Source organism: Acomys russatus, chromosome 1 (genome assembly GCF_903995435.1).
Source record: "Acomys russatus chromosome 1, mAcoRus1.1, whole genome shotgun sequence".
Taxonomy (NCBI): domain Eukaryota; kingdom Metazoa; phylum Chordata; class Mammalia; order Rodentia; family Muridae; genus Acomys; species Acomys russatus.
This window is the reverse complement of record NC_067137.1, coordinates 15,466,993-15,489,120: the sequence shown is the minus strand read 5'-3', so window position 1 is coordinate 15,489,120 and position 22,128 is coordinate 15,466,993. Positions and strand designations below refer to the sequence as shown.

General features: G+C 44.6%; 1 protein-coding gene across 1 annotated transcript in view; it reads left to right on the top strand.

Annotated features, from left to right (window-relative positions):
* Crim1 (cysteine rich transmembrane BMP regulator 1) overlaps positions 1–22,128 on the top strand; it is a 173,435-nt gene that overhangs the window by 101,328 nt on the left and 49,979 nt on the right. Inside the window, exons 5-7 of the mRNA XM_051166903.1 lie at positions 1,063–1,184; positions 11,076–11,261; positions 13,313–13,510. Coding sequence (XP_051022860.1) covers positions 1,063–1,184; positions 11,076–11,261; positions 13,313–13,510 — 506 coding nt within the window. The remainder of the gene's footprint in view (positions 1–1,062; positions 1,185–11,075; positions 11,262–13,312; positions 13,511–22,128) is intronic.

The following is a 22,128-nucleotide window of genomic DNA, read 5'->3' as shown; positions in this document are numbered from 1 at the left end:
GGGGGGAAAAAACAATTAGTGGACCTGTTAATAATTCTTCCCTCATCTTTGTGCCCTTCCCCCGTCATAACCGCCCCACTGTGCATGAGACCCACATTTCCTTCCAGCAGCCTTCTCTCTCCTAAGGATGGCCTGACTTCCTCCTCCCCACCTGGCATCTCACTCCAGCATTCTTTCTAGCATCTGACCCTGTAGTCTGTCCCTGTGGAGTCCCAGGACCAGAGGCTAGGACCCACTTCCACTGGCACTCCTCAGCTGCCTGAGCATCTCGTTTCCAGTGTCTTAGTTCATTGCATCTGAGAAGCCGGCTTGGTCTCGTCTTTGTTTTCTTCACCTATTTCCATTTATTGGCTTCTATGTTTAGGCAGGTTTCCCCGCAAAATTAAAGTCAAGAGAGAGTGACCAGAGCTTACAGCTCATGAAACATCTCATCACTGCATGGGGAGACGCATGCACATGTGGTAGCATACAGTTCAAGAAACTAAAACTTCCTACTTCTAAGACAGCTGTCACAGCATCCATTTACCTAAACCTTACGTCATCCGGTGTGTAAAGAGACTTCAGTCTTTGGTCTTTTCTGTATATGGCACACAAACGTAAATTAAGCACTGCTCAAAATGACGAGAATGCCCATAACATACTTACCGGGGGGCTGGGGGAGAAATAAAAACCGCTAGAGAATATGCCTACCCATCACTGGAAACAAGGCTGCTGCCCGGGGCTGCTAAATGCAGGGAGCACTCTGACCGAGAGACTGGCCTGTGTGTACAGAGATGGCTACATATCACCTGAAAATGTTACAGTGAATACCAACCTGATGAACTAAGAAATGAGGGGGCTACGTCTTCCAAAGTGGGCAAAGTTAAAATGGGGGAGGGGGGATGACGTGAGCTATGGCCATTTAGAGAGCTGCGTGCCAGCACAGCCTTTCCCTTAACTCTGCCACTGCACCGTGTATCCAGGCTGTATCATGTAGACCACGTACTTGCCACTTTGGGGGTCTCCCGACTTCTGTGTTGTTACTTATTCATGGGGTTTTCCTTCCCTTTTCTTTGGTTTCAGATGCGAGTGTCTCTCTGGCTTATGTGGTTTCCCCGTTTGTGAGGTGGGATCTACTCCCCGAATAGTCTCTCGTGGAGATGGGACACCTGGAAAGTGCTGTGATGTCTTTGAATGTGTTAATGGTACGTGGGGTTTCTCTTGTTCTCAGAGAGTGTACATTTACTGGTGCAGCAGGAGGAGGGAGGGTCAACCTAGCTGTTTCTGCCCATTAGAGCAGGGAGCACACTCAGCGACACGTCGCAGGTCACTAAGCAAGGAGGCTTAGTCACTGTGCAGCTAAGAAAGTTAGGGAGCAAACCTCGGAGATTCGGTAGCAGATCATGTGATAAGATCTATCGGAAGCTCAATGCGGGAATTTCAGGGATCACAGATCCAGCCTGTTGACATACTTTCTGTGTCACCCAATGCCCTGTCCCCATTGCTGTCCGGAGATCTTCTATCTCAAACCACGTAGGAGCCAGCACAATTGGAAATAGAAAAGACCTTGTCCAGGCATCTGTGATCGTAGCTGGGGGCCAGTTGTCGGCCAGCTTTAGGCTTGTCCCCTCTGGCCTTAGAGAAGGGATCCTCCCATCATAAAACTCCTTCAACAAAATCTGCCCCTTACCTTCACCCTTCACAAGGCGAGTTGGTATTTGACATGTCGGTGCTTATGAGATCTAGACGTCGAGAGAGTACCAGAGCCTTGCCTCTCAGTTGGAAGTTTCAGGGAGCACAACAGACAGACAGAATAGTTGCATAATGCGTAGCTGCCGTTTATGCGCAGATGAGAGCAGAGACCTGGTTAGGCAGCTATAAAACTACACTGCGCACACAGAAACGGACAGCGGCTGCTGCCTGTGAGGATCTGGCTGTGGGAGGTCGCCTTCCCACTCTCAGTTCCCTCCTCCACAAACAGGTCCTTCTAAAGCTGAAATCATATTTGACTCGTGACCTTGTATTTTCCAGCCACATAGTCATGGGTTATGTCACTTCGGTTTGCACTGAAGAAACACTGGTGGTGTAACTTGGTAGCTTGGTGGTTATTAAGAAAAACCTCAGGCCAAATTATGTCAGATAAAGATTTGATTTTTTTTTCCCCCCTCCCGTGCTGTGTAACTGGGGAAGGCTTGTGGTCTCCATGGGCCTTGGTTCTACAAGTCTAGAATGAAATGAGTAGTAGAAGTGATGTGTCGGGTGTAAATTGTCTTTTTTATTCTGTGTACTCACGTTCTGGGTGGTGATGGTGCAGGACAGAGACAGTACGGCAAGAATAAGCATCCAGGGGCTCAGATTTTATAAATAGACACCTACAAGTGAAGGCGCAGGGAAAGGTCCGTGTGCTTAAATCTCTCTGAAGTGCTTCCTGTACCTTCCTGCCACCACCCAGCCAGGGGTTTTGTCTGTTAAACACCAGCCAGTGGACGAGCAGGCCTTTTCCTTCTGGCCGTGGCTTTGTGATTCATTGCAGGTGATATTCTGTAGATGCTTAGCTCCCACTGTTTTCTGTGAGTACTTAACTTGTGCCGTAATTCTTGCACCACTCGAGGCAGAAACTATCGCTCCTTACCCCAGGGCTTGCAGCATCCCACGTGTGCTTCCTTGCACTGCTGTCTCTCGCTTCCAGGAGAGGGTGATCTGTTGACTTCATCCCATATTGGTTTACTGTGACCCTCAGAGGGTCCCCATGGGGTTTTGTTTTTTTTTAAGCAAGTGAATGATCTGGTTGAGAACCATCTTTGTGCCCCTTAGAAGTGACTGAACAGGCCAGCTCGCAGAGGAGGGGCACCCCAGGTTTCACTGTCCTACACTTTCATCTGAAGTCGTTTAGTCTTCTGAAAAGAACACCTGTAGTGAGAATGTTTGCTTCATTTCTCTGGATAAAGAAGCTCCCTCATCTTCTCGCTTAGGCCCTTGATTCTAGAAAGCCAGGCACCATGCCTTTCTCTTGGTCAGAACATTGCCTGTTGCCTTCTTCTCCATGGCCTTGGTATCAATCCCCATGGCTTGCCCTGACTTAGAGACACGTTTTTATAACACTGACCTTACAAATAGGATTGACCACCTGACTACTAAGGAGAGTTACTGCTTCCTGTAGTGGCTTCTTTCTTGTCACCACAAAATTTTTGTCATCATTACTTGTTTCTTGTCTTGCTGCATATTGTCTGGTTCTATATTGTCCATTCAGCTGCAGGAGATTAGATAGTAACTATAGTCTTTGAGAACTATAATTCAGTTCTATAGGATATTTTTAAGATCACTCTACACCTTTATCTTGCTTATTGTGTGTGTGTGTGTGTGTGTGTGTGTGTGTGTGTGTGTGTATTATATGCATATATGTGCTTTATAACCCAAGTGCTAGAAAAATGTTGCTTATGTCACAGTCTCACCATTAATAGACGCTATAATATTTATGTACTATAACTAAAGGATCATTATTATTACTTTAAAAAGCTAAGCTCTGTGTGCGTGCACGTGCGTGTGTGTGTCTGTGTGTGTTGAAGGGGACAAGGAAAAGAGGGAGGGATCACGGAAGGAGAAGCAGGTGGAGGGATGGAAACAGAAGAGAGGAACTTGTTTAGCCACAGGGACGTGGGGCAGCTATACCCTCAGAGCAGGTTTAATAACACAGTGGTTAAATATTAATTAGAAAAGAGAAGAATAGGCATAGGGTTGTCAGCAAAAATTGAAAGTGAAAATTAAACAGAGCACACACAAGTATGCAGCCTTACGGGTGTCTTTGAAGTTTGTGTAGTCCCCAGAGTTAAACGTCATGCCCCGCCCACCAACTTCCCGTCATTAAAATGTAAAAGGATATAGGGTCAGATACACAATTCTTATTTGTAGGGGCAAAAGGCCTGCTGGACAAAGCAACACACAGTCCCTAGTGGCAATTTCTTTCTCACATAGATATCAAGAAGGCAGCACTGAGCCATAAGTCATGTGTCCCGTCGTTTCAACAGCACAGATATAGAAACCCTGTTGCGGGGCTCCTGAATAAAAGGCAGGATACACTTGAAACTCAGTGACAGCAATTTCAGAGGGGCAGGTATGCACAGCTGGACCTGGGGAGCCTGGTTCGCTGTCTGGAGAGAGGTCCCCAGTTCTATCTAAAGGAAGACCCCGGTTGAGGAGAGGGTAGGTTGGCCATAACATGACCAGCCCCCTGTGCAGAAGCAGAGATTTCACAGCAGGTCTCGGCTGCCGAGCTGACCCATGGACTTATATTACATTCTAAAACTGCACATCAAAAGGAAGTTGTAAATTTTTAAAATTTACAGATGAACCCAAGAGCTCCTGAATTTCACCAGCCTGGAGGAATAGATGGGAGCGCTTCCTCCATAAACCTGGTTTGGTCTTGTGTTGGTAGAGCACGGACAAGAGAGTTTGCAAGCTGAGAATAACGCTTGTGAGGTGACATCAGAAACCATGGGAATGAGTGATAAGATTGAGTGGCGAACAGTCAGCCACCTCCTTCACGAAAATGTATGTGCTCAACCTCCCAGGCAGATGTTTTATCAGCAGTGAGCTGGAGCTGCCTGCTGACGTCACAGGCATACGTGCCTGTCTGCTCATTGTGTCCTATCTTCCCTATCACCTTATGCATAGGCCACCTCTAGGCCCATAGGCCCTGGCTGCTGAGACACCAGGCGTAGAATGCGGAAGTGATCGGCACTCACACTTAAACGTATCAGCTTCCCAGGGCATGCACTAGGCACCTAGAGAAATACAGTATTTGGTTTGGATGACATCACCAGCAACTGACTCTTCCAGTGTGACTTAGTTATATAATATGATCCCAAGTAAGCCAGTAAATTCAACTGTGGCATTACGGTATTGGGAACATACCAACTGAAACTTCCAGAAATAGTTTCAGCCTTATAATATTTAATACTGAGCATATTGAGCAAGGCTATGTATAACTTGAGGCCAGTCCATATTCCAACAGTGTAAGAGCCTACTACTGGAATAAAAGGAGGAGAGCTTTCTTTTCCCAGGCATGCCAAGAGTGACGGAAGACAAGGGAAGCAAAGGATGGTCACTTGTGTGCACAGGATAACCCAGAGTAGTCTTAAGGTGGATATAGACTAAATTCCTAAGAAGGGTGCAAGGGGCAGTGGGGCATGTATTTTCAGCCTGTCTTTTGTACCATTCCAGACATCTGCTGTCCCTGTGGTGCTATATTAAAGAACAGATTTTAAATGAGCATTAATAGCTAAGGATCTTGGTTAAATAAAGTCAATCACAGGAAAGATGTTCCCCAAAATCAACCTTCTTATCCTGTAAGATGTTAGCCTACAAACCCAACCTGCAGTCTGTTAATAAGAAGGCAGTTACTGAAGACATCCATTACACAGATGTAGCAGGTGGGCAGCTCAGGCTTCATGTGGGACCCCCACCCCACCCCCCATAAGGGGAGCAGGGGCTGTCTCTGACATGGACTCTGTTGCCTGCTTTTTGATCACTGCCCCCTGGTGGGGCTGCCTTGAGAAGCCACAGGGGAAGAGGATGTCCTTAGTCCTGATGCAGTTTGATGAGGTAACATGGGTGGGTAGGGGGAATCTCCTTTTTTTTGAGGACCAGGGGAGGAGGGAGGATGGGACCAGGAGGAGAGGAGAGAGGGTGCAACAGTCAGGATGTAAAGTGAATAAATAAATTAGTCTTAAAAATGTTTTAAAGAGAGAAAGAAAACCCACTGTCTGGGTGTTGGGTTTGTTCAGTAACAGTCCAAGCTCATTATGTCTTCCAATAAGGAAGGGGGGGCGGGCGAGGAAGCAAGATAGAAAGAAAGACTTTGGTGTGTATTTCCTGCGCATGCCTGTTGTTCCCCAGGGCCATAGTAAGCTAGTGATCATGCAGGGCTTTTTGCAGTCTTCCAAGCATCATCCCTTTCCCTCATTCTGAATTACTGTTTCCTTGGCATACCCTGGCGTAGACTTTAGCATCCAATGGAAGAGCCGGTACTTGGAAGCCTTTGTGTCTGGTCTCATAATTGCATCAGTCTCTTTACACCAGTTAGAGGGAAATATTTGGAGGAACTGTCCAGTTGCCTCCATCTGTCTCGCACAGTTGTCACTCCTTCGGCTGCTTCCTGTCCGTTGACATCCTACACAGGTCATCCCACAGTGCAAGGAGACTGCTGCCAAGATAGAAGCTGAGCTAAGAGGCGGAGGAGGAGGAGGAGGAGGAGGAGGAGAAGAGACCTGGGCAAGGCTAGGTTCGGGCAGTGTGCCTCCATCTCCACATTTGCTATGAAGTTCTGTGTTTCAGTATTTCCCTTTGATACGTGTCACCACCTGCCAATCAATGTGACTTGGCAGGGACTAGTTTTCCAATAGTCTGTACTGCAGCGCGCGTGCTCTCTCTCTCTCTCTCTCTCTCTCTCTCTCTCTTTTCCTCTCCCCCTCCCCCGCCCCTCTCTCTCAAGAGTTGTGGGATGTTAGATGGAAGAGATGGTTACAGAATGCAGAAGCCTATGTTGCCAGACACAGAGCACATAGGGAAAGTCACTGACAGACACTTCCGTACTAAGTGGTAGAGATTCCACCCAGGACCGCCCCTGTTCCACATCTGCCCGTGTCGCCCTTTCTGGAGGGCAGTGGCTGATCCTTCGTCATTCTAAGATTCATACCCAGCCTCAACAGGTGAAGAAGTAATTGGGTGTTACTTTTCACTATACACTTGCTTGGAAAGTTCTTTTTAACTTCTCTCAACATCAAACAGACTTCATTTTGCTGATCTGTTCTGTTCTAACCCAGAAAGCCTTACCCTAAAGGTGGCTTTCTGAACTGTACTCTTGGAGACTCTTTATTTCACCCACCACCACCATCCCTGTCTGTGCTTTACCCGTGTAGCTAACTGGCCCCACCCTCCTGTCAGCCAAGACTCTTCTACACACAAGTGTCCACACACCTCACCAAGAAAACAAGGGCAGCAGTTTCGTGCGTGACCAGCATTTCCTTCCTTCCTTTTTCAAATGCTGTACTGAGATTTGTGGCTTCACCCCTGTGGTATATGTGGTTGATTAACTCCGCTAAATAATATCAGTTTGCCTACTTTTTCCTTCCCAAGCTGAGTGGGTGCTGCCTGCTTTTTTTATATTGTAAGCAGATCTGGCTTATTTAACATTGCTCTGTTTTCTGTACTTTTTTGGAATTTGTAGTCTAGCTGTGGATGTCCTTCTAGGCCCAGGTCAGCTAAGTAGTTTAACTAGAAGTATGTAGAAAAATTCTGAGCTATTGTAGGAATTCTGTTTAATATAATACTAGTTTTCTGGGGGGGGGGGGCGGGGGCGGAAATACTGCATCTAGATATCACTGAAGAAAAGCATGGGCATACACATTAGAGCCACTCCTGAGCCTGCAGTCAAGCCACCTAACTTAAAATTCATGTTCCTCACAGAAAAAATAATGAGATTATTGGTCATATGGTAACTTTAGTATTTTGAGGAACTGCTGATCAAAGCTGCGTTTTTTTTTTTTGTTGTTGTTATTGTTATTTTTTGTCTTTTTACTTCCCTATTAGCAGTGACAGAGTGCCACTGTATCCCCACCCCCACCTGCACTTGTTAAGACCTGTCTTGCTTTGTTTTGTTTTGTTTTGGTTTGCTGCAGTCTTCTTGCAAGGTGTATTCTTGCTTTGTATTCTTCTAATAACCAGCAGCGCAAGCCACGTTTCGCATGTGCATTGGCTGCTTCTCACTGAATCCTGCGTGGAGCGCCACCTTCTAGAATGTTCTTCCATTTTCTAGTTGGGCTAGGGTTTATGTTGTTCAGTTGTAAGTGATTTTATTATAAGAGTCTCCACGTCTGTAGCCTGTCATTTCACTTTCTCGATAGTACCCTTGGAAGCACAAGAATTGTCTGAATCTAATATACTGTGCATTCTTTTGGTGCCAAATCCAAGAAGCCATTGCTTCATCCGGGATCACAATGATTTACTTCTGTCTTGTGGGACCTGTCAATGTCAGTACTTAGGTGATCAGCGAGATATAGCAAAATATAAAATAAACAAGAAGTATGAATCATCCTTTTGTAGCCTCTTTGAATAGTTCTCATGATCTATGTGAGGCTTTTGGAATCCCAGTTGACATGAGTTTGATGTCTGGAAAAAGGAGTTATTCCCAGAATCACTCATTTAATAAACTGGTAGAGACTGAGATAGGGAAAGCTGTAGAAGACTGAGCGTCATTCCTCAAGGTGTGGATATGTAGGTGTCTCTGTACCATTTTTTTTTTTTTTTTTTTCCCTTCATCAAATTGTGCTCTCCCTCTTGTCAAAAAGCTGACTATTGGTAGTTTTTTTTTTTTTTTTTCTGAATTCTGGAAGTGCCATGTCTGTCTTTACACCAGCACCACACTGTTCAGGTCACTCTAGTATTGGGTCACAGTTGGAAATCAGGAAGGGTGAAAGCTCAAAGTTTATTTTTCTTTTAAAGATTTTTTGTCAACTTTTAATGAGAATGTCAATTTAAAAAGAAAAGAATGAGCTAGGGTTTTGAGAAGGATGACATTAGATATTAGATTAATTTGGGAAATATTTTCATGTTAGTAATATTGTTTTTCAATCGGGGTCTATTTATCTAGAACTCTTTACTTTCTTCAGTGTATAGTTGGCTTCAGAGTATAAGTTTTGTATTTACATTTTTCTGAAAATACTTTATTCCTTCTGATTCTCTTGGGAAATGGGATTTTTTTTTTTTAATCTTTATTTTCTGGGTGTTTATTGTATAGAAATCTAGTTTTCTTATGTTGTAGTTTGTACCCAGTAACCTTGCTGAAGTCGTTTATAATGTGATAGATTTTTCAAAATATTTATTACTTTTTTATAGTCAAGATCATGTCATCTGCTTCTAGAGATAGGCTTCTTTCTTCCTTTCCACTCTGGCTGTCTTTTACTTCTTTTCCTTCCCTGATTGTTTTGTCTAGAACTTGCAATGTTAGCCTGGTGTGCTAAGAGCGGACATCCTTGTCTTTTTCTTGGTCTTGAGGGGAAACTTCCGTCTTCTAACATTGCTAAGTATGAGGGTCTGTGAGTCCTTATAGACTTTGTTGGCTTCTCTTTCACTCTTATCACTGTGGTAAAAACTACTTTTAAAATGCAGCTTTAAAAGAACAGATTTATTTTGATTCGTGGTTTCAGGTTCATTGTTGTCTGACCCTATTGTTCCTAGGGCTATGGCAAGACAGGAGCATAGACACAGGGGCATAGCAGCCAAAGATATGATGAGGGAGGGGGAGGGAGGGAAGAAGGGGGAGAGGGACAGAGAGAGAGGGATATTAGAGTGGTCAGAGCAAGAGCTGTCAGAGTTAAGAGTTTCAGGCACAAGATATACCCGTTACAGGCATACCCAAGTTTCTCCAGTAAGACTCCACTAATAGTCCATTCAGCTCTGACCTTACAAGCCATGGATATCTGAACAGTCAGGTCTTCAACTCATCCCCTTGGCAGATGCTGGGAGTGAGAATTCAACACTATTCATCAAGTTGACGAAGTTTCTAACTATTACGGATTGCTGAGCTTTTGTATTATGGAAGTGTTTAGGTTGCTTCAGATGTTTATTGTGCATCATTTGGGAAAGTGCTATAGTTCTTGTTCTTTATTCAGTTGGTCTGTCTTATTGAATTAACTGACTTTTTTGAATAATTAAGCCCACTTTGCATTATGTAATAAATACCAATTAGTCGTGGTATGTAACCTCTTTTATAAGTCTAGGATATGTCTGCTAGTAGAGTCTTTGAGCATGTTTGCCTTGATTCACAAGAGGTAGTAAACTGTAGTTTTGTTTTCTAGTGGTGTCTTTTGTCTGATTAGAATAAGTCTCATACTGAGCGTTTTAACATGACCATGGATGGGGTGTAGAGAGATCAAGCCTTCAGCTGAAGGACTATAGTTTTGCTTTCTACCCTTTGCTGAATATGTACTTCTAAAACAAATTACCCAGAATTCCCTCGTTTCTAAACTCAGGTTAATACCTGCGTCACAGGGGCTGGAAAGATGCTCTGAGGTAAAGAGCACTGGCTGCTCTGCCAAAGGACCAAAGCCAACCACCCCACCACCCACATGGCAGCTCATAACTACCTGTAACTCCCAGTTCCAAGGCATCCAACACCCTCACACAGACATGTAGGCAAAACACAAATGCACTTAATTGTTTTTAATTAAAAAAAAAATACCTGCATCATAGCTTTGTGTTGAGATTAAATGAAGTAATGGAGGTTAATGGCCAAGCACTAATAATTATAGATTACTGAACCAGGGAGAGAAACAAAGAGCTTAGGAGAGAGTAAGAGAGGGACAGAAAGCCGTCTCTAAATCTTTGGAACAGAAAATGACCCAGTGTGGAAACAGATTATTCAAAGATAGAAAATTATTTAGCAGAGTAAACATAATCTTATATACAAGTGAGTGTTGTGGTCCCTCAAGTCCCCTCTGTTGGGGTGGAGAAAGTCACCACAGCTCTTGCCAAGGAGCATTTCAGTTCCTCTGTGTGAACAGGGCAACTGTGTGGTTTGTTTTTATGTTACGGTGAGCTAGTCCCTCTGTGTCACTAAATTCAGCTTAGTAAATTTCCATCAAATTATTACTTCCTGCTGACAGAACTTTCTAGAGGCTTTTCAAAAGCATACAAAGGCACCACTCAAAAGTGACCTCAAATGTGCCTTGTTCGGTTGTTTTTATTTTTATTAAAATCTAATTGCATCATTTCCTCCCTTTCCATTCTTCCTTCGAATATACCTTCCCTCCCACCTTGTGTCCTCTTGAAGTTGTGGCCTCTTTTCTGAAAGGGAGAGACAAACAGACAGACAGAGAGAGAGAACATGAGCACATGATATAAACACAACCCACTCAGTCCATCTAATGTCGCTCATATGTATTTGAGTTCAGAGCTGACCACGTGGCATTGGACAGTGAGGGAGGTTATTTCTCCCTTCTTAGCATCCCTTCGCTGCGTCGTGTGTAGCTCTTTGTCTGTGGGTGGGGCCCCACGGGATACGCTCCCTCCTTCAAGCCTTGTTTGTTCTGACTCTGCAGAAACAAAGCCAGCCTGCGTATTCAACAGTGTGGAGTATTCCGACGGAGACATGTTTCGAATGGACAACTGTCGATTCTGCCGATGCCAAGGGGGCGTCTCCATCTGCTTCACTGCTCAGTGTGGAGAGCTGACCTGCGAAAGATACTACGTGCCTGACGGGGAGTGCTGCCCTGTGTGTGAAGAAGGTAGGGGATAGCTCCCTGGAGCATGCGTGTTTAGAGCTTTTATTCCAAAACCAATCTAATTCAAAGGAATGTTAAGGAAGTTCCTTTGTTGACAGTGCCCTGTAGAGTGCAAGGAAGTAATACTTCACAGAGGAAAACTCTGCTTTGGGCACAGTCCTTGGTCACGGGTTCTACAAGTTGGCATGTGATTTCCCTGGTTGCTTTCTGTTCCTCCCCTGCAGCTGCAGTGGTGACTTAGTAAGTTCAAGGACCAAGCTTGTCTATACCTTGGCATTAGAATCTGTCATCTGCAGTCCTTGGCTTCCTGAGCTAGAGTCAGTATGACTGGCACCATCTGTTTAGGCCAGGCAGCTCAGAACCAGGGCCCTGCTGCCATTTCTCCTTAGGAAAGGCATGCTAATTAGAGTCAGGTCACAGATTGGTGTGGCGACAGCGGCAGCTTCAGGACCAGGCATGTGTCACTTGTGACTTTTGGGGACCTGTTGATTCTCTTGTGTTCCATTCCTGTTCAAGCAGTAGTATTTACACGGTCTTCCAGCAGACCCCGGCCATCTCTGCCAGTCGTAAACCCTGAAAATTTCAGAATGGCACCATGGTTCTCATCCACCACACCTCACCCACTTAAGGACCAGGAAACCACAAACCGCTGAGTTTGCAGGGAAGCCAGGAGCAATGGTCCAGGGCCTGAAAGAGACTATGGCATCATTTGGCCACATACTGTTTTCTGATGGGGACGGTCACTTGAACCTTGTTGTCCTAAGTGGGTCACAAAGTCTACCCGTCCTCTGCTCACAGACCACAAGGGCACTGTGGCCTTTTCGGTTCTATACCTTTTTTTTAAACCTTTTTGATGTTTGTGCTGTATTTATCATACAGTGCTGAAGCCACCTCAAACTTTTAGCCTTGCCAATGGATTGTTCTCTAACCAGCCTTACTTCTTAATAGAGTCAGAGATGACATCACAGTTAGTGGTGTAAAAATCAGGCAGGAAGCTGCCCCTTTGTTAATAGTGTTAGCGAGCTGCCTGCAAATACGTCTGGTCACCTCTCATGCCCCAAAACTCAGAACCAAGTCCAATACAGAATGAAGTACACACTGTAATATTTTTTTTTTTATAAAGGGCCTGAGGAAGTCCTACCTGCTCTGTAGATCACTTCCACCAAACCTCTGTATAAGTGCTCCCTGCCTCAGTAGAACAAACATTAACCTCTAAACTTGACTTGGGCTCTCTGTTCTGACTTGTTGAGACCAGCTTTTGTATATTTTTAGAAAAGAAAACTGAGCGATTTGTCTATGGTTCTCCTTACAGGAATACTTGGAGATATTTTTGCATACACTATTTATGTTCTTGTCTATCGTTTTGGAATATCTCTTTTTATGGTAGTCTTGTCTAATTCTGTCCTCCAACCTCGTCTATTGCTTAGTTGCCCAAACGATGGCAAGGAAAATGGCATAAGTTCAGTCCTCCTCCTGGGCATCCCAGGGACCCATAGGATGTCCAACCCAGCCTTGCCATGGAGAAGGCTGCGTGAGGACCTTCTATGCTCCTTCCCAGTGTCCTAGTGAGCCTGCAGACACCATCAAAGTCAGCTCACTTAGTCCCAGAAGTAACAGCGTCACTGACTTCAATAGATAATGCCCTTTCCGCCTTCCAGGTGGTGAAATCAAGCTGTAAAAAAAAAAAAATACTTAATTCAGCAGCACAAAAGATTTTTTTCAGATCTTAAGTTGCTCCTGTTTTTTGTTTGTTTGTTGTTTTCCCTAAGTACCAGAGCTTGTCTCTGTCCCTGCTTCTTGGCTTATGAGTCATGACACCTGTATGCCTGTGTCTAGGCCACGTTCCTCATAACAGCAGTGCCAGGACAAGAAGCTAGAAGTCCATTTTACCTGCTGCCCCTTGTTGTGATCCCAGGGGCTCCTTGATGTTAGCCCCCTGTTACCATTGGTCCCAGTTGGAATAGCACTGAGGGAGGGAGCCTGAAGGAGTCATCTGTCTGATTTGGTCAGATCTGGTCGGCTCCATCTCATTCTGAACTCCTATTTCTCTGCAGATCCCATCTATCCTTTTAACAACCCCGCTGGCTGCTACGCCAACGGCCAGATCCGCGCCCATGGGGACCGGTGGCGGGAAGATGACTGTACTTTCTGCCAGTGCATCAACGGAGATCCTCACTGTGTGGCCACGGCCTGTGGGCAGAGCTGCATGCACCCTGTGAAAGTGCCTGGGGAGTGTTGCCCCGTGTGCGAAGGTAAACCCTGCAATTTTAATGAGTGTCTGGTGAAACGTCTCCTCCCGAAGAAGCTTCTGCTAGTATGGTCTTGTTTCCCTTTTTATTTCCTCGGGCATAATGTCTGATCCATGCCATTACCAGTTGTAGACAAATTTATTGTACAACCCAAAGCCATCATTGGGGGAAGCGTTGCAAATTTAAAGTGAGACTAGCATAGGCTATAGTTTACCGCTGCACAGTTGCATGGATGCATGCGTTTCGATTCAGTTTGCTGAGAGCCTACTTAATACCCAAAGGTCAAGACAAGGAAATAAAATCAGAAGTTAGAACCATAACTCAGGCACAGCATGTTGCACTTGTGATACTTCCTAGCCCAGGAATGCTCACGGCCAGAAGAAAACCCCAGAGTCCTCAGAGGCAGTTCACACGGCCTGGTGCCTCATTCCAGCCGCCCTTCCTCTTCCTCTAAGGCTGACATCCTGTGGTTTCTGGTCCCACTACTTCTTTGCCTTATGACCAGATTCCCCACTTTGACTGTGTATTTTCCTGTCTATAGTGAGTGGTTAAGGCGTTCTAGAGCCCGGGGCTCCCCAGTTTATTTCCTGTACCCTGAGAAGATACTTTGCAAACATACTTAACTCACTCATGTTGGTCTTCATAGACATGAGGTGTCGAATGTCTATGTTGAGGGAGCCAGTAGGCTACCAACCCATGCTGAAGAAACAGTTTTGCATAGTAAGATGTATGACTCTGTGTGTGCTGAAGATAGAGCCCTGTAGAATTTGTAAATCATATAGTAAGAAATGGGCAGGCTTTCTTCTAGAAAATGATGTAATGAAGATCTTTTTAGTATGAAGGTTTTCTTTTTCCTTCTTTCTTTCTCTCTTTCTCTCTTTCTTTCTTCCTTCCTTCCTTCCTTCCTTTCTGTGTGTGTTAATAGCCATCTACTGAAAGAAGAAACTCCCTTCAGTGAGAGGTGAGCAAGACACTGATCTGAGGGTACAGCAATATGACATTAGGAGTCATTTGATTGCTGTGTTCATTAAGCAGAATAACAGTATTAGGTTCTCCCATAGGCCCATGACATATAATATCAAAAAAAAAAAAAATCCTTTGCTAGCATCTAAATGTAGTAAATTAAGACTTTAGTGTGGTGAATGGTGTCCTTAGCCTCAGGTGAGTTCGAGTTACTGAAACCTTAAAAATCATGTACAGAACAGGAACTGGAGGACTTTGAACCCTTGGCGTCCCCAGCCTCTCACTGCTATGCTACACAGAGTACAGCTGCTGTCCCCCGAGACTTCATAGATCCCAGATGACACATTCTGTGGTTCTCACCACCCCCTCACACACGGCATTTTGGGGCTGCAAAAATGACAGCTGTGGACAGATGTGTTGTTCACAGTGGACTTGACAAGAGTGCCTTGCTGACGGGGGTAAGATGGCAGTGTCCAACCCTAAGAATTAAGGACAGTCTGTTGTCAACCTGGACTATTTTAAGTCCCAGTGTATTGGGTGATAAAATAAGTGAAACGAAAATCATAAATGCATAGCCCAGATTACGGAAACAAAACAGCAGCTTTTTAACTTCATGTATTGCTGCCTAAATTCAAAGTGAAGCTTTTAGAGTTTGCTGCAGAAGTGGGGAGGGGGGCTCCAACAAAAGTAAGTGAACAAAGCCACCAGAACACGTGTGCAGTTGCTTTAGTCTTAGCTCGTAGGGGTGTCTAGGCAGCCACTGTTGGGCGGGTCACTTTGTGTTTGGGTTCTGTGGCATCTGCACAGCCTTCTGACCTAATTCTTGACAGCTTAAGAAAAGAGTTACAGTGTGAGTGAGCCATTAATACAGAAGCTTAATGGAGAACCTCCTGCAGCCTAGACAAGACAAAGGTAAATAAGAGCCCACGTAGGCTGAGTTGTCAATTAAACCAGGGAGAAGGAAGGCATGGCTATGTTGAGGTGATGTGAGGTATGAGCTTGGCGTTCACACCCAACTTTGTGCAGCCGGTAATGGCCCCGGGCTGAAGGCCTTCCTGTCTCATCTTTAGATATAAGGGAGGAAGGCTTAGAGAAACGTCTAAGTTGCCGTCATATGACTTAGCTGAACTCTGTTTTTTAGTTTGCTTTTCCTGCTGGCCTTGCACCCTATGTCTCCCCTTCCTTTGTGACTCTTCATTCGTCACGGGCTTTGGGCCCCACATCAGGGAGGGGCTAGAGTGGTGTGGTAGGGTAAGAGACCATTGGCCGTTTGGGTTATTGCTGTAAGCATTTGGGATGTGATCGCATTCTGACCCTCTGCCGCAGTTCATGAAGCTCAGCAGTGGGTTCCCTGAAGATGCCTTCAGAACTGCCGTCTCCCCTCGCCTGTCTCAGTGGCCCCCTGCACCTTGACAGAGCGAGTATTTCTGTCACTTCACCTTGAAGCTTCTGCTGGTCCCTTCTTGTCTCTCTGTCTTCATCACATCATTCTAAAGCTTGTGTTATGTAGTCTGCAGAGAACTCGCTTGGCTGTAGTTCTAGTTTTGGTTTTGGTTTGGTTTGGTTTGGTTTTTGTTCTTTACCTGAGTCGAATCAGGTAAAAATCAAGTCTGAGGTAGGAATGGCCCTCCACGGATCGTCACTGTAGGATGTAACAAAGGCGGGGTGATTTCTTCCCATTGAATCAAAACTCAGAAACTGATAGTGGTAAGTTACTGATGACTAATAAGTATTACTGAATATTTTTTCAAATCACATAAATTATTGTGTAGAGTCCAAGAAAAATCTGTGCAACCATTTGAAAACATTTTTCTCTGCAGCCAGTTCACATCACTGGTGAGTGTAAGTGCAAATGATTTAAGAATAGTATGAAATAAAAGAAGAAGAAGAAGAAGAAGGAGGAGGAGAAGGAGAAGAAGAAGAAGAAGAAGAAGAAGAAGAAGAGAAGAAGAAGAAGAGAGAAAGAAGAAGAAGAAGAAGAAGGAGAAGAAGAAGAAGAAGAAAGAAGAGAAGAAGAAGAAGAAGAAGAAGAAGAAGAAGAAGAAGAAGAAGAAGAAGCGCAGCCGCCAACGTGTTACTGAGTAATAAGTGAGCCAAAATCATTTACAGACAGACAGAACTACTGGCTTGCATGCAGTTCAGACCCGTAGTAAACTCCTGCGTTCACACTTGCATAACTAGTGTTGGCCTTCACTTTTTCGCTTTGTCTCAAGGTACTCAGACTGTGAAATTAGAACAACAGACCCCACACAGGCATTGTGGTTTAAAAATGTTCTCAAGAATAACTCACAAATCACCAAATACAGTCTGTTAGGACCTCCAGGAAGAGACAACCCAGCGGGGGCTGCCACTGTTATTAAAGACGCCTACCTTCCAAGTGACAGCATATGACTGGCTACTTGCAGAGGGCTGGGACATGAGTCTGGGGATCCTTGAAGACAAGGCCGTCACTTGACAGCTAACTTGATTCACAAGTACTTAAGTGCTTTTTGAGTTGGCACTTAAGTACTCTCAGAACGAAGCCTTAGCAAGTTATTGTCAACACCCAGTTTGGGTATACAGATAAGCCTAAGCCACTTCAGTCTGTAGGCAAGGCACTGACTGTATCCTCCTCTCCTGCTTTCTTGGCAGTTCTCTGCATTCCCTCCTATTTATCAGGCTCGTTTGCTTTGGTTTTTTTGAGACAGGGTTTCTCTGTGTAGCTCTGCTGGCTGGCTATCTTCCTGAAACTCACTCTTTAGATCAAACTGGCCTCGAACTTAGATATCCCCCTGCCTTTGCCTCCAGAGTGCTGGGGTTAAAGGTGTGCACCACCATACCTGACTAGTCTCATTAATTTTATTTCCACTCAAAAAGAACAAAGGCAGAAATACAGAGAAGAAATATGAGGTTTGCAATATAAATACATACGTGAAAGGCCTGTCCCTTTCTTTTTTTAAAACCTGAAAGTTTAAACGGAAGGAACAAGAGACTAAGCACCGTTGTACTTGCAGCCCTTAATTACAGTAACTAACCTTCCCTGTTCACTTACCATGTGCCAGGCCTGGGTGTAGTGAGAGTGTCCTATCATCTGACCCTGCAAGTACTCTAGCGCAGGTGCTGGGATCCCAACCTATTGTCACAGAGCTCACAGCACAGAGGTTATTTCACTTGCTCTAGGCTGTACAGCAGGGACATAACAGCCCTGGGTGGGTCCTCAAAGCCCAGCCTCTGGACTTTGCACACACACATCCTCAGAGAGTACACTTCACTCCAGAGAGAGGCCACATCCCTTCAGGAAAGAAATCCTCCCCCCATGTTCTTTCGAATTATTAAATGATGACTACATATAAGTAAAGCTTAAGAACTTCTCGAGTGAACAAACAGTGATCAGGGGCAGGAAGGAAGGATTGAAAGAATGAAGTAGCAAGCCAGTACTTCCCTCAGGCCTCCTTCTGAGAAATGGCCTACTAAGAAACGGTTACTTTAACCAGAGCCTGAGCAGCCATCTGGACCCTGCCCTCCCCCTAAGCAGTTGAAGAAAGAACTTTAGGGTGCCTGTGTTTGAAACACACTCTGAGGTCAGAACGCAGAGTGTCCCCTCGGCCTGAGATGCAGTGGGCCTAGGTTTCCAGGTGCCTGGGACCCACAAGCTTCCCTTTGCAAATGTGGAGTTACACCAAGCACCCTGCTCTAGGCTGCGCCCCAGTGGTATCCCCTCAGGCCTTCCATGACTGGTGTATAGCTCCTAAAGACAAGTTTCAAAGCTTTATTGAGTTGTCCACAGGCTGGAAGGCCAGCGCCAACTGTCATAAATACATTCTTTGCGGGCACAACTGTCATAAATACATTCTTTCCGGGCACACTGTGTGCATGTGTAGATGCCCCCGCTGTATTGTTACTTACTTATTTACACAGGCAACAGTGATACTTTTATGCCACAATTAGCTATTTTTAGTAACTTGGTAATTTCTCCCCATTACTATCTCATACATAAAATGCCTGTGCTGATTATTACTGCCATACGGAACCTACGGACAGAATAAAATTTAAAAACTTTTCTAGTTGAAGGCAGAATAAGGCATCGAAGGAAACTTGCTGCTAAGGTGTGCGGTGTACTTACTAAATAAGAAACAGAAGCGACATGCCATGTGTCAGGTGTGGGGCACACAAAGCAGTGACACCCAGTACACGAATTGCAGGCTGACTTGAAGCATTACTGTCAGCCCTGTATGTGCTGTCCCAAGTAGGGTGGTGGTTGACCCACCTGGGTGACCACTGAGTGGTCTCCTGGCTCATGCAGAGCCTCCTGTGGGGAAGAGCTGATGATTCAGGCGACCTTGAGGATTTGGGAGGCATCGCCAGAGGTTACCACTTTCCAAGAACTAAGAACTTAGGTCACACTGTAAAAGGCGACGTTTATGGTTGGGGGTGGGGGCGTCCAGTTGCCAGTGACTCTGGGGTCCTGGAGTCAGGCGAATTTTCTTTCCTCTCCTCGATTTATGTTTCTGATACCAAAATGAAAATTCAGTTTTTGTCTCAGACTAGGAGGTTAAAGCTATTTATAGATTTTCAAAGTTGAGTACATGAGGGTCCATCTTGTTACTCTGTTTTGGTATTTTGTAACTTTTCCAGCCGTAAGGGAAAGGGCAGTGCTATTTGTGAACCTGTAACCAGGGGTTCTGCGGTGTGTCAGGCAGGCCGTGTGATTCTGATCACCTGGACTTAATAAGCCCTTGTGGAAGAAGAATAAGAAATTCACTGTGTGGGTTCCGCCCCACAATTCTCTGGATTTAAGATGGAATGTGATTAAGCCAGAAAATCAACCGCTTTTTCCCCTCCAGCACCTGGCTTTTTTTAATGTCTTACTTAAAGGTTCCTAGTTCTACCTGGGACGCCGTGAGGATCAGACATGAGGCATGCCTTTGCCTGTATGCGGCTAGCCAGCCACCTCACCTCAACATCAGAAATCTCACACCATGATCCCCCATTCACTGCAGGTCTGTGAGCTGTCAGACGTACTGTCTTCCTTAGCATGGGTCCTCGATGTTTCTAGGAGTGGTATATTCCTTCTCGTGAATGTTGACAATACTGTTTGAGTCAGGCTGCCCTTCAAGTGCCAGAAAATTCTGTACCAGGCACATATCTGGGTGGGAATTCCTTGAAACGAGAAAAAAAAAATGTTTCCAGCCCTGCCTTGCCCATAATGTTCCTTGCTGCACAGTATCTCAAATGATTAAGCTGCCACTTCAGTAGTGGGGAGTCAAGGATAGTTGGGCTGACCCCCAGAAGGGCGGTGACGTCAGAGATGCCACATTCTGCTACATTACAGAAATCAAAACTCAGTTTATGGGTGGTAGTGCTGTGGTGCCATATATGCTGCTATTATTAGCAAGCCAAGAATAATAAAATACTCGTAATATCCTCAAGACTGCAAGGCACGCTGTTTCATCTTTTAACTCTGAATGTCCTGGAAATATATTCCATAAATGGAAATTAAAATATAACACAGTCTATTTTCTGCTTGTCCAAATAAGGTCATATGTTGGATGCCAAATGACCGTGTATTACCCTAGGTCTTGAACCTAAGGGCCAGAACATTTCAGTCATAATTATTTTTTGGTACTTTAGGTTTTACTCTGACCATTTAAAATAGTATTCAAATTAGATGAAATGGATGTAAAAGACCCTCCCGATCTAAGTAGAACTGTCGAGACTTCATGATTTTCACAGCTATATGTAGACATACTGTGAACATCATGTGAGTGATCTCTAGCTGTTCAGTCTACCACGTGTAAAAGAAGCTAAGCAGGAATGGACCAACACGTGCGGAATCATTTAGCTGGGAAGAAATGTTTATCCTTGCTCCCAGCCAGGCTGCTGCTACACCACACCTTCCACTTTGCCCTCGACTTGAATGAAGCTACCAGGGTGATCCAGACAACAGTGGTCCTCACACTCCTTGATGGCTCAGTGCCTGAATCACTCAGGACTGTTGGGAGCTGATGCTCAGGCTGTCCCTCTGAGATCTAGATCAGAGGCTGTGGCTGTTGAGTGTTTCCTGGCTGAAGCAGCACACAGGATGAGCCCCTCTGCATCTGCCTCGGTCATCCACTTCCCACACCTTAAAGGGTGTTATTGCTAAGGAGCCTGGTGGTTTTCTCGGGAAGATAATAATTGCATCTACTAGATCAGACCGGGCCTGCTAATTTTCATGTAATCAACAGAGGCAGGAAAACATAGTCTGGAATGCGAACTATGTGAATGAAAAATATTTAGTCATTCTTGAAATGATAGGAATGTTTTTCCAACAAGCTTAAATAAACACAATCTCTTTTGAGACCGTGTTAAACTTTTTTTGGATAAGAGACAACTCTTAGGCAACCAAACAGAAGTTGATGAAGGTTATTAGGAGACATGCCCTTCAGAAAAAGCTTGAAGGCTCTGAAAGAAAGATTCCATCACCCTTGCAGTACGGCTCAGTCAGTGACAGAACTGGTTCCCTTTGAGCTTTTGTCAGCAAAAGAAGATTTGACATTTTAACTAGTAACCATAGTTTCCAACATCGAAGATGCCTTGCTGGCAATGGCATCATTTGACCTTTGCCTAACACTTCTGTGTGCCTCAGATCCCAGGAAAGGTGGGCTGTCCTTGACATGTCTTTATTGAAAGCACCTAGTGGCACTATTCCTAGGGTCAAAGTTATTTATTGCCATTGATACTGTAAGGTCTGGTTGTTTAATGAAATTATTTTTAAACATAGTAGTACTTACATAGTCAAGTGTCCCTCTTTTCAAAATAATTATGCAAGCAACTTATGTGCATGCTCTGGGGATATGGCCACCCCATCTTTGGTTTTTTTACTTTGTTTTACTTCATTTTTGTTTGTTTGTTTTGTTTGATGTTTATTTTCTGAGACTGACTTGAGCATCTGCACATCGTGTGGACCACACCCCACCTCCACCCCCTGCCTTGTATGCCCCTGACTCTGAAGATTTACTAGACTTTCAGAAATAGCAGAAGTCGCTCATGTCAGAGTCTGGGGGAGAAAACCAGGTGATTTCGGTTGGTAAAACTGTTCAGAAAAAGGGAAAATGACAGTAAAATATAGGTCCTTTGTCTTCTGTGACACAGTCATTTGCTCAGAAAGTCACTGAAGACAAGTTTCAAATGAGATTTTTTAGCATGAGCAGCATTTCAGCACAAGCATCTAGCCACTTGGGGTGAGTTGGTTTTATTAATAATACTTATTTTATAAGTGCATTTCCTAACTCATTTATTTAAAAGCATACCAACTCACGTACTGTGTCATACGTTTAGAGGTATGGATTAAAATGGGTGCAGGTGTCTCCTTCAACATGATTTCAATAAATTACAGCAAGATAATTTGTCTACAGAAAGAGCCTTTCAAGTAGACGGTGATCAATACAATTTAGTCTTAATAACGTAGGCCTCTATTTCTAGTCGTGACTGTCCTGTTTTAAGCTATTTCCAGGAACACTCCTCAGTGTACCTTACAAGAACAAAAGTATTTCATGTCATCGTGGGGGCTATGATGGGAAACAGGGTACAGAATTTGGTCTGTGCTTTTTCTGATGACTAAATAAAATGCAATGCAAGTCTATCAGATATCTGTTTGATAGGGTTGGGGCAAAGGAAAAGGAGTGTCTTCTAAGGTA